This window comes from Paramisgurnus dabryanus, chromosome 6 (genome assembly GCF_030506205.2).
Source record: "Paramisgurnus dabryanus chromosome 6, PD_genome_1.1, whole genome shotgun sequence".
NCBI classification, from domain to species: domain Eukaryota; kingdom Metazoa; phylum Chordata; class Actinopteri; order Cypriniformes; family Cobitidae; genus Paramisgurnus; species Paramisgurnus dabryanus.
The window spans coordinates 37894666-37908751 of NC_133342.1; the positions used below are offsets into that span (position 1 = coordinate 37894666).

Sequence of the window (14086 nt, forward strand, 5' to 3'; positions counted from 1 at the left end):
CAAATAAACCAATCAGAACGCTATCCAACATTCCCTTCAAACGCAAGGGCGCAAGTTCCATGGCGGGTTGCTATTATTATGACGGATTTACCAGGCGCACGCCAGGAGTGGTTCACAGCCGAGGAGACCGACGTTCTTGTAAGAGCAGTCAAAGACAGAGAAGTTGTTTTGTATGGGGATGGGAGAAACCCGGCCAAATCAGCGTATGTTAAACAGGCGTGAGAGGAAATAGCCACAGTCTCATCAGCTGGCATCCCCATCATTGCGCCAAGCGCTACAATGATGTCAGGAGACGGGGGAATCCCAAGCTTGCCAGCATAAATCGGGCACGCCGTGTAACGGGAGGTGGATCTGCCTCAGGACCTGACGCTAGCAGAGGACATCGCTGCGTCCACCCTCACCGCTGAAAGGGTTTGGGGGCTTTGAAATCGGACCCAAGAAACGCAAGCAAGGTCCAACCCCAAAGTACTCTTACAAATCAAGTTCATATACATTAAGGTTTCTTATGAAAACATTTTAATTATTATTTACATAAAATAAACGTAATACAGCCACACAACAAACTTATGAAAATATTTTAATCGTTATTTGCATAAGAATTTTTTAACGCAGCCACACAATAAATAAAAACCATCACCACAATGCTCACCACTATGATTCCCCTTATCTCGTGTATTAATATTTTTAAGTGTAACAATTTATGATTTGCAAAAATAACTGTTGCATCTGTGTAGATTAGATGCAAAGTGTATGCGCGTTGTGCACTCTATACATTATGGTCAAGCATGCGCCCTTAAAATAGCATAATGAACAACGCGCCACTGACTTTAGACTAGTTTTTTCTGGTCAGTGGCGCAATTGTTTTTGGAAACTGCAAAATAGCATCAGGGATGGTTTGCGCCGGAACACGCCTCTTTTTTTGCGCTGAACCGCCCAGGGAGCGCAAGTTCATTCCCTAATTTGCCGACGTGCGTCTGTGGAGGGAAAAACCCGCTGTGCGCCGGTGCAAAATACGAATGATACATGCGTCACTGACAAAGTCAATTGCGCTGGGTGCAAGATAGGGCCCATAGTCTGTCATACGTCCAAATGCTTTTTTAACACTTTGCCAATGTTTAGCATGAGGAGTTCAACTCTTAAACAGTGTTAACAGGTCAAAATGCATGAAAATTAGACATCCCCTTTAATAAAAGATAACCCTTTGAGGCTCTGACTAAGAGTCATTGTGACTGTAGACGCATGAACTAAAAACACAATGGATTTCATTTTTGTATATTAAATAATATGAAGTAAAATATTACTTTAATACACCACATTCCTCCTCTCGTACCCCTAAATTAACTCAGTGTAAAGGTTTGCTGTGTTTTTGTCTGTTCATGTTTATGTCTTTAATTTTGAAGTTGCTTTGTAGTCCATTTATAATGGTTATTGTAGTCTTAAAGTCTTAATACATTTTTGGTTAGCACCTTTACAGTACAAAGCTATTATCCAGCAAAAAGATTTTCACAGCAGATGTGTTTACGGTCATAAGTGAAATCATGTTATTAACACAACAATCTACAACCCCACAGAGAATTTGACCATTAGAGACAGTTTCTAGTTGCATTTGCTATTGTTTACTATGTTTTCTCCAAAGAAGTAGAGTTTTTTGAAGTGGAAGATTTACCAAAAAAACTTTTATGCACTAGAGTGGTTTGCATATGAACTCCTCAAATACAGGATAATTATCCTGAACACAGCTGCAGCAGGTATTATTGTATGAACACATTAAATTCATAAACACACATATATGCTTCTATGCTAATGGAGATAATGGTAATTAATGACTACATTAAAATGCTGAATTATTCTTTAAAGTAAGTTATCACTTACAGACATACATAGCGATTATGCGTTCACTGTAAAATGTAACAAAAACTTTGCTGCCTTAATTGTTTTGTTGAATCAACTCAGATTTACAAATCATTTCAACTTACAATTATTTATCTTCACTAGAGATGAGTTGTTATAACTACAGATGAGTTGTTATAACTTATAAAATATAATTGAAAAAAGTCAACTTCATTTTACAAGTTGTAGCAACTCATCTCTGGTCAAGATAAATAATATTAAGTTGACATAACTTGTAAATCTTGGAGTTGTGTTTGTTATGTTTGACCTTTTTTCACATTCAATAAAGTAAGTAATTTACACATTCTACATATACCATGTTATAGATTTTAAGTCTGTTTAACACACATTTTGTTATAAGTGAACCATGCAGCCATTTAATAAACGCAACACATAATGTGTGAATGCTGTGTAAATGCTAACAAGAACAGAAACTTTGAGCACGAGGCTTACATTTACATTTAAGCATTTAGCAGACACTTTTATCCAAAGCAACTTACAAAGATTAGGAAACAATAAATTGGTTTGTCATGTGGCAATAATACAAGAAGTGCTTATACCAAGTTACATGTTTTCACTAAAACAATACCTGCTGGGAGAGAAAGAGAGTTAGTTCTTTTTTTAAGCTTTTTTGTTCCATTTGTATTAGCTCAGCATACAATTGATACAAAACATTGAAACTTCATTTACATTCACATATTCCCAGATCAAATTATACAGAATCATATTAAAGTCTATTTATAATGTCTTTTGTCACCTGCACGCTTTAATATGAAGGTTTTTCACGATGCCTGAAGCTCTTTTGTCTAAATGGTTCTTTATTGAACCTTTAACATCTGAAGAACTTTTCTGTTTCAAAAAATGTTCTGTAAGGTGAAATTTTTTTTTTTTTTAAAGAACCTTTAAATGGTTCTTTGAGGAACCAAACATGCTTCTTGACATCGCTGTGAAGAATCTTTTGAACACCTTTATTTTTAAGAGTGTGTATTGCTGCTGTGTCTACATGTTTTACCACAAACAGCTCTCATCTGCAGTCACTTGCTGTACTTTTAATATTTGCCCTTTTGACAGATATAATGTACGTAGTGTGAACACAAAAGGAACTGAATACTACTAGCCAGGAAAATTGAATGAGGTGAAATAAATCCAATAAACTAGACAAAACTGATAGGAACACAACTTGACTATTAACTTCACAACTTGACGATAAATTTGTGATGTTATATTTGAAGTGAAGCTTTGGAGCTTGTGTCGAGCAAAAGTGGGTGGGGCAGATGAAGCCTTGATTCAAAGTTTGTGTTGTTAACATAGAAATCACATAACAAATGAAAAACTAAGCTTCACTTTCTGCTCAGTCACGTGTCCGCTTCGCTTTGCTTGTCAGAATGTTCGAAACCCCAGAGGTTTTTATCAGTTATTTGCATTATTCACATTTTAGTCCCACTACTGAATAGATAGTATTGTATGTACATATACTTGTGCATGTGAACATTACTCAATAGAATACAGTTGCTACCGAATAGTATGAATATTAACTCATACTGCAATTTATTGGCACACTTGAATGAGTAAATACATTTATTATACTGACCATTCACACACATGTTGTCTAAGCTTTATTTGTACACATAATATTAATATTCATCTGAATTTCATCAGCTTGTTGCTTCACTGACGTAGCTTCTTCCAGAAGTGACTGCTATATGTTTTATTAACCAAAAGATGCCACTGTCTTCGGCACTCTCTTTGAAGCTTTGAATCGTGGTTTGAAACAGAAGGGGAATGATGAAATAAAGTTAAATAAAAAAAATTTAATTTGGTGGACTAAAGTCTAGTTGAGTAAATTTAAAGCTCTACTGTGTACTTTATTGAGTTAATTCTTAACAAAAACCCATGTTTTCTTTCAAAAGTATGTGCTCATTCATGTGTAATTACTTCCCACCCACTAATCAAAGTATTCTCGTAAGTGTAGAATCTGCTATATAAAATGCATACCGTCGAAGCGCTCTCTGGCTGAATCCATGTTGTGCCTCCATCTTTGAAATACATTCGCCGACGAGGGACATTCCTGAAATTCAAGCTCCGCCTTTCGCGCTTTCACTCTACACTCACGCTGCCCGATAGCTGAAGCCTCCAGAGGTTGCATGTGTAGGCGGTATACGTCATCAAGACAGTCTTATTTCAGAATATTAACAATTATAAAGCTGACAATTATTCTTAGTTAATTGTAAATTGATGTAATATGCGTATGACTTGCGAATGTAATGCTCAGTTAATTTAAATAAACCAGGCTTGATGACGTATCCAGCCTGTGACCTGCGTAGCTTGAATCCTTCGGATTTTACAACAACCGCACACCGTGATGAACCTGCGATCTAATGCTTTGATTTGAAAGCCTGTTGAAGACATATTCTCAAGGACATTAAAACAAATCGCCAAGGATGCGAAACGGGGATTTTAAACGACAACGTGACAGGAAAAACATCAAGACCAAAGTCACTATTGGAGTTAGTTTTCCAAGATGGGCTCAAGGGACACTGAAGTTGCACTTTCTATATTCTCCACAGGTAATTCAGCATATTTGTTTACATCTATACAGTCCATGTTGTAAACTTGAAGTTGTATAGTTCCTTGGCTAACTTTAGCATGATTATGCATAACGCTTGTTAGTGTAAACATGCATGTGGTTTAATGTGTTCAACAGACACACGCCGTCTCTCCGCCCATTTATGTAATCTGAGGTACTGAGATAAATGTTTTCATCTTTTCTGACCTCTAGCACAAACACACGGTGACAGCGCTATTTTTAGCCTTTCATTGATAAAAGCGTCTGATCTGCGCGTCTTTCGTTTCATTTTACAAGCGTGTGAATGTTGCGCGATCTTTTTTCACCAAAATGAGAGAAAGCTCTTACATATACACGGACATGTAACATGTTTACTTAAAACATAAGCATTGTACTCTGACATAATGTCTGACATAATACTCTGATAAAGTGAAAGTTGCGCGATCTTTTTTCACCAATCTGAGAGAAAGCTCTTACATATACACGGACATGTAACGTTTACTTAAAACATAAGCATTGTACTTTGACATAATATTAGTTCGCGTCCATTTAAACCCGTCATGGTTGCTTTTTGTATGTGATTTTAAGCGGACATATCATGACAATCAGACTTTTTTCATGTTAAACATAAATCTGTGTGCTTTGATGGATCACAGGCAAAGGACATTGCAAATTGTTCATTTTTTCTCATTGCTTTTGCTTTGTAGCTACTGGAAGCCATGTTAACCTTGGCATGACACGGCCGGGCCACCGTACGAGTTAAAAAGCGTTCCGAATGGGGAGGGCTAGAAAGTAATATTCAGTTGCTTGTCATATAGACTTTCACCGCTAGATGGGAGTAGATCTTACACAGTGGAGCTTTAAACTAAGTGTGTATGTGTGTAAACTGTTGTCTCAAGCAACTCCAAGTGTGACAAGGAAGCAGGAGATGCTATATAAGTACAACATACAGTTATTATAAAGACAGATGATGTCCTTCAGTTCTGTCTCTCTTTCAGCTTCATGTTACATTTAATATATATATATTTCAAGTGATTGTTTCTGTTGTATTTAAAAAAGCAATGGAAATGTACGTGGACATGATGAAGATATGGAGAAATAAATCATCACATATGTTTGACATGCAGACAGTCAGTTTGAAGTTCATTATTGTTATTATTTGGCTTATTACAGGTATGTTTTTGATTTTTTTATTATATGCATTGTTGCAATGTCCTGTGTTGTGACATGCTATAGTTTAATGTTTAACTACTTTAACATTATATATTGTGTATCTGTTTATTTAATGCACACAGATCTTGAACTGAGTATATTTGTAACTGCAAATAATAGACTGCAGAATCATAACAAAATAAATTAGTTAGGATTAAATGTTTTTTTTTTTAAATCTGTCAGACAAAAGAAATTACAATTTACAGTTCATCATCAAAAATATACATTTTATCTTAAAATATTATTTACTAATTTGTAATATATATTTTAAAAAAGGCCACTACTGTGGACATTTTAACTCATTTTAACCCAGCAATGTGTTCTGTCCAATAGTGACCCAAACATGGGTTCAAAACAACCCAGCATTTTTTAGAGTTTTGGTAAATTGTAAGAGTTGTTTTATTTATGATTTCTAGGTGATGAGTGTAGGGCAATAACTGTTCAGACTGGTGGATCTGTTATTATTCCATGTCATTATGAAAGTAAATACAACCAACACAAGAAATACTGCTGCTATCATTCATCGGGATTATACCATTCCTGCTCTATTCTGGCATATGCAAATGAAACCAAAGGAGACGTGTCGGTAATTGATAATCCTGATCAGAGTTTATTTACTGTCACTATGAGAAACCTGCAGGATCAAAACACTGGAGCTTACTGGTGTGCTGTGGAAATTAAAGGAGGCTTGGATGTGGTAGAGAAGTTGAATCTTACAATTCAATCAGGTATGAGATTTATTTTACACTTAAACATCAGATTGCTCTTGTTTCTGATAAATGTCAATGACAAATATCATCTATCTGTGTAATGACAGTTCCTGATGTCTCTGTGATGCCCAGCAATGTAAGTGTAGATGAAGGTGGTAATATCAGGGTTCAGTGTCTCTACACTTCAACATATAAGAATAAAACCAAACAGTGGTGTAGATATAAAGACAAGAGATGTTACACAGTGGGAAGATCTGGCACATCCGAGTATTCAGTTGAGATCAGTGATGATGGGAGAGGATCTTTGACTGTGGTGATGTTTGGACTGATGAAGAGTGAATCTGGCTGGTATTACTGTTCTCTAGGAGATCTACAGGCTCCTGTTCAACTCATATTCACTGGTAAAACTCATTCAGTTGTTACAGTTGTTTGCTTTTACTGCTATATAAAGAAAAATAGCAAAATATTTTTTTTCAGTTGCTAAAGTCTCTGTAGAAGGTGCACAGGTTACTGTTATATACAGTGTTGCAGGAACCACAACAGGTAATACAGACTCAGTACATCTTGTTGGTGGTGATTAAATGATTAGTATAAACAGATTTTAAATGAGTTTCTTTTTGTCTGTATTTCTGTTTGACAGGAGTGACCACAGACAGCAGCTCAAGGTGAGACATTTCTATTATAAAAACAAGTCTCTTTGTATTGTTCTAATTTCTTCCTATAGGCGAGATGTGTTGTGGTCCATTTCTTGTTTTCTTACTTTCTTGACAGACATACAACTCTGTCTGCTTTAGCAATAATTTCTATTAACATGCAGCAGTCAAAGAGCAGCAAACATAGTGTAATACCACTATTATGGTTCAAATACTTCAGGGCAGGAATTTGACTTCATCCCAGGCAACCTTGTTGCCGCCGCCATAACATGTTTATACAATCCACTAGACTTGCTTATCTTGTAAGCTAATATTATTAATTAATATAACAGATAGACTACCAGACAATTTATTATTAAATTCAGCCACTATGTTGATCTGGGAGTACATTTTACAGATTACAAAATATAAAAATGCGACTATCCAACAAATGACCTACCATAATATTGGACTGTCAAGATACAGTATATATGTCTACAGCTAAACCCTTAAAACTCACTACGAATCGACTCCATTTACTTTCGTAACCTCGGTTCCCTGAGTAACAGGAACGAGACTGCATCAGAAGCTGACGTCCCTCCAAGCACAAACTTACTGAAGGCCTATTGCATAATGTTTATGACGCTCATGAGGAGGCAGGGCTATAATAAACGTCATTAGAGTGGTATAACTATATATAACTAATATAACTAAAATATAAACGTATAAATCTTTCGACTGAACAAGAAATCGCCGATCTGAGCTGAGCTGTTTCTCAGGGATCAGAGGATATGAAAGTAGCCAGAGACATTCCCACATGGACCTAAAGCCCGGGATACACTGCACGATTATTGGCTGTCCCAGACGAAAGATTGCCAACGTGAAACAATCGTCGCGATTTCTGTGATCGTGGCTCTTTTCTGACAGTGTCAGAAATTCGGCATGATCACCGCACAGTGTGTTTGCTGCTACAACCTGCACGCCGGTATTTGTTTACCTGGTGACGTTGCGCAACGTGACGCTGCCGCCGAAGCTTCCGTGTCATCATCGTACAGTCTACATGCCTCTCGTACCCGAGTTTAAACGATACATGTCGCACAGTGTGATAAGGTAATGATCTTATAGGAGGGCAAAAATCATGCAGTGTATTCCGGGCTTTACTCTGTGTCACACATAGTCGCGTTCACACTAGAGGTCTTCTCGGGTCCAAAGAAATGTACCTGACCCGAAATGACCCGAATCACTTTTTACCCGAACCCGACGTGCATAAATATTTTTTTTAAAAGAAAGACCCAACCCAAGTCAAACTAAAACAAAAGAGACCCAAATCCGACCCGACCTAGTTGCAATTTTTTTTAACCCGACTGGACCCGAATGTAAATGGCACTGACATGTGTGCATTCTGCAGACCCACACACAGCAGTCAGACAGAAAGAAACTCCGGTGGCCTCACAACCAATTTGGCGAGCTGCTCCATTTGTTTTACTTTGTTATCTGATGACGACACCAAGGTAACCACTAAAATGTACATTTAAAATTGACTGACATGTCTGTCTCAACGAAAATTAACCTACTGCCAGCCACACAATGTCACAAGCGCTCTTGGCTTGAAAAGGACATTGACGCACACACGCGAGAGTTCAGGTCTCCTCTGGTCTGTTCAGCAAAAACACATTCATTTTGAATTACCCGAGACCCGATGCCGCCATTATTGTACCCGGACCTCGGGATTTCGGATCTAAGTGGACCCGTGAACACCTCTAAATTCACACTCCTAGGATAAGCCAACCAAAAGATCCCAATGGGGAACATAACCCAGCTAGCTCGGAATAGTGCTTACGGCCACATAAACCAAGGTAGCAAATAAGCATAACTCCAGTAAGTAGAGGTAATCTAAAACCAAAGGGTAAGTCCTAACTGTCGTGTGAGCCGCGGTGCTCATCACAGATACTAGTGCTAAAATAAACCATTCCAACAGCCTAAGGGAGGCGCCATCTCATTTGCACCTACACGACATGATGGAACACATCCAGGTCAAAGATAGATGCTAGAGGGAGAGGACTTGCTTACCGAGAGTACTCAGGAGGCCAGGGAGTGGAATCTGGCATAGGTGTTCTGTGAAGACCAGCCAACCGCCATACATATGTCCTGAATGGATGTGCCATTAGACCAAACCCAAGAGAAGGCTATAGCTCCTCAAATGGGCTCTTATATCGATAGGGCAATCTGCGCCCTGGCATCTCTATGACAAATCAATTGCATTTACAATCCAATGTGTAAGCCGAGAGACCAGCCACCCCTTGACGCCTAGAGACCAGCCACCCCTTGACGCTGCCTCCATAACAGACGAAGAACTGGTCAGAGTTATACAGGTGTAAATTCCACAGTTCGGAGTTAGGGTGCCAAATTGTGCCATTCGCCTGGAGAGGAGGTCCCGTCTTAGCAGATTTGGCCACGGTGGAGATTTTAGACGCTCCAATAGCTTGGAGAACCATGGCTGATTCGGCCAATTCGGAGTGATGAGGAGTTACCATTTCCCTCCCCTCCTTGATTTTGCACAAATCCTGGAGCAAAATCTATACTGGGGGTAATGCATATTTGCTGGTATTTGTCCTCTGTAGCATTAATGCATCCCCTCCCAGGGGAGAATGCATCAACGAGAAGAACAGAGGGCAATGCATGTTTTCCTCGGTTGTTAACAGGTCCACTTCCACCTTCCCGAACTGATTCCAGATCAGCTCGACTGACAGCGGATTCAGTCTCCACCCTCCTTGAGGAGTCCCATTCTTTAACAGAATGTCAAAGGCACAGTTCAGCCTCCCAGGAACATGGACTGCTTTTATCAATAGTAAATGATGATTCGCCTAGCATTTAAAGTAAAAAAATGTTTTAAACATAAACACAAGAAATATGCCAAAATATGCCAGGTGCAAAATACAGAGCAACCTAATTAGAGAAATGGCACAGTTTGTTCTCCATCAGATGCATAAACCATGGCAAAAAAAGTGTGGTTGGTATTCCGGGACAGTGACCAAAATGCTATGCTTCTCAATGAATTACTGTGAAATGCCACTACATCCAAAAGCCAGGGGGCGCTCTTGTGCAGAAACTCAATATGCGCTGCAGACGAAGAACCAGACACACGCAGCTCCAGGAAATGTCTTAAGGATATATTTATATTGCTGTTCTTCAAACCTTTTCAGATATTTTCATGATAATAAAGAATATGTATAAAGATTATGTTTGACAAGTGTTGCTTTTTCAAATGCATGTTTTAAACGACTCAAACCAACAGTGATTTCAGATTGATAAGGACTTACTGATCAAAAGCCGTAATACATGAAGTAGCTGTGCATAATATCTGGGTGTGATGGCTTATACAGCGTCACACAGGACATTTTTAAATAACTCGTTTTATTTTCAGACCAGGAATAATCTTAAATCTAAAACAAAACTAAACGAATGGTTTACAAGTTTAATATGCATTTGTAAAGTAGCAAATGTACACATTTAATCAATCACATAGAAATGAATGCACTTGTAATATGAAGTGGACACGGGGCCGGATCAAGTTCCCGTCGGGTCCGGATCTGGACCGGAATCCGGACTTTGAGAACCCCTGGCCTAGAGCCTACGCTGCTGTGATTTATGTACGAGACCACAGTATGAATGAGTATGAACCTGTGATCTGCGTAAGAAAGCTCAGCAGAGCCAGGAATACCTCTTTCAGTTCTATGAGATTTATGTGCCACAAACTCTCACCCAATACCCCACTTGCGAATCCAGGTTATGACCCTCCAGGAGGAAGGTGAACAAGGTATGCAGTCAGCTTTAGACCTGACTCAGGGAAAAGGACCCCCCTGCCTTGCATAGGCACGCCATTCAAACAACCAGGCAATCTCATGAGTGGGAATGGGACACAAGCTCAGGTTTGATCACCCTGTAGCTGGCCACCTTTAATGAGGGTGTCTAGTGTTGAAAGGCCAAAACACCCCCTGATTCAAAGGAACACTACTGATGATGTGCCCCAATTTACATCTTTCCCACGACTGAGATACAGCTCTCACGCCACTCTCAACATTAAGGCAAACCTCATGTGCATACCACCCATTGGCACAAAGGACAGTTTACCATCATGTCCTGTGTTTCATAATTCTCTCTCCGACCAGAACCCAGAAGCATTGGGCTTCCCAGCTCGTCAGCTTTGTGTCTGTTGTGATCACTTTCTGCCAGTGACAAGCCCGAGCTTGACACCCCTGCTGAACAGATCAAGGTAATGCCAAGGTCAAGGACACCTGTCTGTAGCTGTAACATGCACACGTCCAATCACCCTCTGTTGGCAGATGGGTTTTCCATCAGCAGGAGGGGGCGCATATACAGAAAACCGAGATGGCAGACCGACGAGGCCACCGCAATCAGTCCCAAAAGCCTCTGATACTGTTTCAGCGGCATGGCGCAGGCGGTGCCGAAAGCATTACAGCAGACATGCGACATTTGCGTTCTTCTGACAGATAGGCTTGGATCAGGAGTCTAATTGCATACCCAAAAATGCAATCTCTTGCACGTGGTGCAGAGCGCTCTTATGCAAATTCACACACAAACCCAGGTTCTCAAAGTGTGAAATCAATATGTCTTTATGACCGATGAGCACATCTCTCAAATGAGCTAAGATCAGCCAGTCGCCTAAAAAGTTGAGGATGCGCAACCCACTTGCTCTCAGGGGGAGATAAAGCTGCATCCACACATTTTGTGAATGTGCGCGGGGCGAGAGCCAGCCCAAACGGGAGTACCATGAATTGGTAGGGCATGCCCTCAAATGCAAAGCATCTGTGATGAGGGGTGATCTAAATATGAAAATAAGCATCTCTCAGGTCCACTGCCATAATCCAGTCTTATTGTAGTCATTTTGAATGCATGTTTGTGCAGCCCCCCTAATATGCTATTATTGTCTTAATATGCTATTGAAGCTACAGTAAAGTCACTCTGTATGATTTATGCTAATATGAAGCATTGCTATTTATTATGACAGAAAGTTTGATGATCTGAAGATATGGCTTCTACCCATTGTTCTGCTTCTGCTGCTGATTCTGGTTACTGTGACATCTGTAATACTGAGAAACAAACACAGTCAGTATTACATTACATTTATATTAAATTCATGCATTTGGCAAATGTTTTTGCCAACGTGTAATGTATTATCAGTATTTGTGCTTCTTCAGTTTGTATTGATGTACATTTATACTGTATAACTCTAACAGACCAGTTGAAAATGTATTTACTAACAGGGGAAAATAACAATCACATCTCAAATGTGAAAAGAGACAAAGCCAGTGATAAAGTGAGTATTTATTTCAGTTTACATTTGTTCTTTTATCAGATGTTTTAATAACACAAGAGATTCATCCTACATTATAAAACTCTTCTATCTGGTTCTGGAAACTGATTGGCTAAGAACCCTTCCTGGCCATGAGGACGATTAAAATACACTTGACAGATAAAGCACTTTTTAAATAACTTTCTCTTTATCTGGAGCGCCTCTCCTACCCAAAGTGCCATTAAAAGGACGCAAAAACACAGGCGCAAAAACTGACAATAACAGAGTCCAGTCATAAAGTGAGTGCTCATACCGTGTTAAGATTAACTGGAAAATCAATAGTATATAAATATAGTTTTATTAACTTTTACCTTGTGCCAAAAAGACTAAATATGAATAAAAGAAACAAGTAATAGATTCATGAGACCAAATACTGCTGGTTTGATCAGCCTAATACAAATCAAATCTAATTTTGACCATCAAACACAGATACATCAGAGCCAGTAGGAAATTATAAGTGTCTGAGATCATTCTGTGGTCAGCAGGGTAAACGAATATTAAAGCCCTAAATAAAATAAATAAATAAAATGTACTTTCTTACTTACTTACTTTACTTATTAATATTGAGAAACGGCTATTGCATCTGTTGAGTTATTATGACATTTAAAACAAACAGCCGAAAGGGTTACCTGTCATTCTGAGTTTTAAATTCGTGGTGGAGAAAAGCAGTTCCCCAACAAAGAGGCTTTTAATATCACTCGGTTGTTGTTTTTAAGTTTTCTTTTTCAAATTTGTGCCGTCGAACTGTCGAGCAATATCGCTCTTGAAGTTCTATGATAGCTCTATATCATCACAGCTGTGATTGCCTCTAGCACTCGTGCGTCTGGCCTAATCACAGCACACTCCTACTTCAGCGATATTGCTTAAATATATGGAGATGATCACATAAGAAGTGTTACGCAAGTGTCTGGAAAAGTTTTATGTGTGATAGTTAAGTATGTGAGCGACTGAATCAGATGTGTGTTTTTTGACAGGATGACTTGGTTAATTCAACCTCAGTGAATCCTGAATGTGATGTGACGTACAGTTCTGTCATTAAACTTGCCAAGACTGAAGCAGTAAGTGAATTCATAACAAACACAATGAATCTCTGATCTCAGTTCAGTGCTTTAGTTTATGTTACAGTAACATTTGTGTTATTGTCAATATGACTCTATATGATGTATTTTATTTTCAGTGTGGACCTGCAGATGTAGAGGAAAATGTGATCTACAGCTCTGTACGTGGATAGGTGAGATGTTACTGTTGTGTTAATTACAATAAACACACAATGTTGTACACACTGGAAATATCACTTCTCATTTTATTACACAGGTGTTAACCAAATATGAAGACAGATGCAAGAGCTTGCAAAACAGCAACAGGGATAAGTTGTTTTGGAGATATATGACATTACATGTGATCATTTGACATGCCTGTCTCTAGATTTACAATACAGTCTAAAAATTTGGTTTGTTAATATGTTATAATCACAAGAATGCATATTTATTGTCTTTGCATGTAAGTAATATTCATTTGTGTTTATATAATATGTTTTTAATAAGCATACTTAAAAAAATAAGTATATTTTTGTAAAAAAGCTAGGTTGTAAATTGCTTGTTGCGGGTGAATGAGTTTTATATTTTATTATGGCACACCTACTTTTTAAGTCTTGTTTCTCATCATTAAATGCACCTGCAAAGGGCAGAGCATCAAAGTTTGA

General features: G+C 38.5%; 1 protein-coding gene across 1 annotated transcript; it reads left to right on the plus strand.

Annotated features, from left to right (window-relative positions):
• The first annotated feature begins 5336 nt into the window (after positions 1 to 5336).
• LOC135767308 (polymeric immunoglobulin receptor-like) lies at positions 5337 to 13478 on the plus strand. Its single transcript, XM_065276948.2, has 8 exons — positions 5337 to 5629; positions 6085 to 6396; positions 6486 to 6779; positions 6856 to 6921; positions 7019 to 7043; positions 12040 to 12137; positions 12296 to 12348; positions 13359 to 13478. Exons 1-8 carry the CDS (start codon positions 5518 to 5520, stop codon positions 13476 to 13478), a joined length of 1080 nt encoding a protein of 359 aa, XP_065133020.2. The 5' UTR covers positions 5337 to 5517.
• Positions 13479 to 14086: the final 608 nt, after the last annotated feature.

Coding starts and splice junctions, on each gene's coding strand:
- LOC135767308 (XM_065276948.2), top strand. CDS start 5,518: ATGGAAATGTACGTGGACATGATGAAGATATGGAGAAATAAATCATCA. Junction 6,780..6,855: donor TGTTCAACTCATATTCACTG/GTAAAACTCATT, acceptor ATTTTTTTTCAG/TTGCTAAAGTCTCTGTAGAA. Junction 7,044..12,039: donor ACCACAGACAGCAGCTCAAG/GTGAGACATTTC, acceptor TTATTATGACAG/AAAGTTTGATGATCTGAAGA.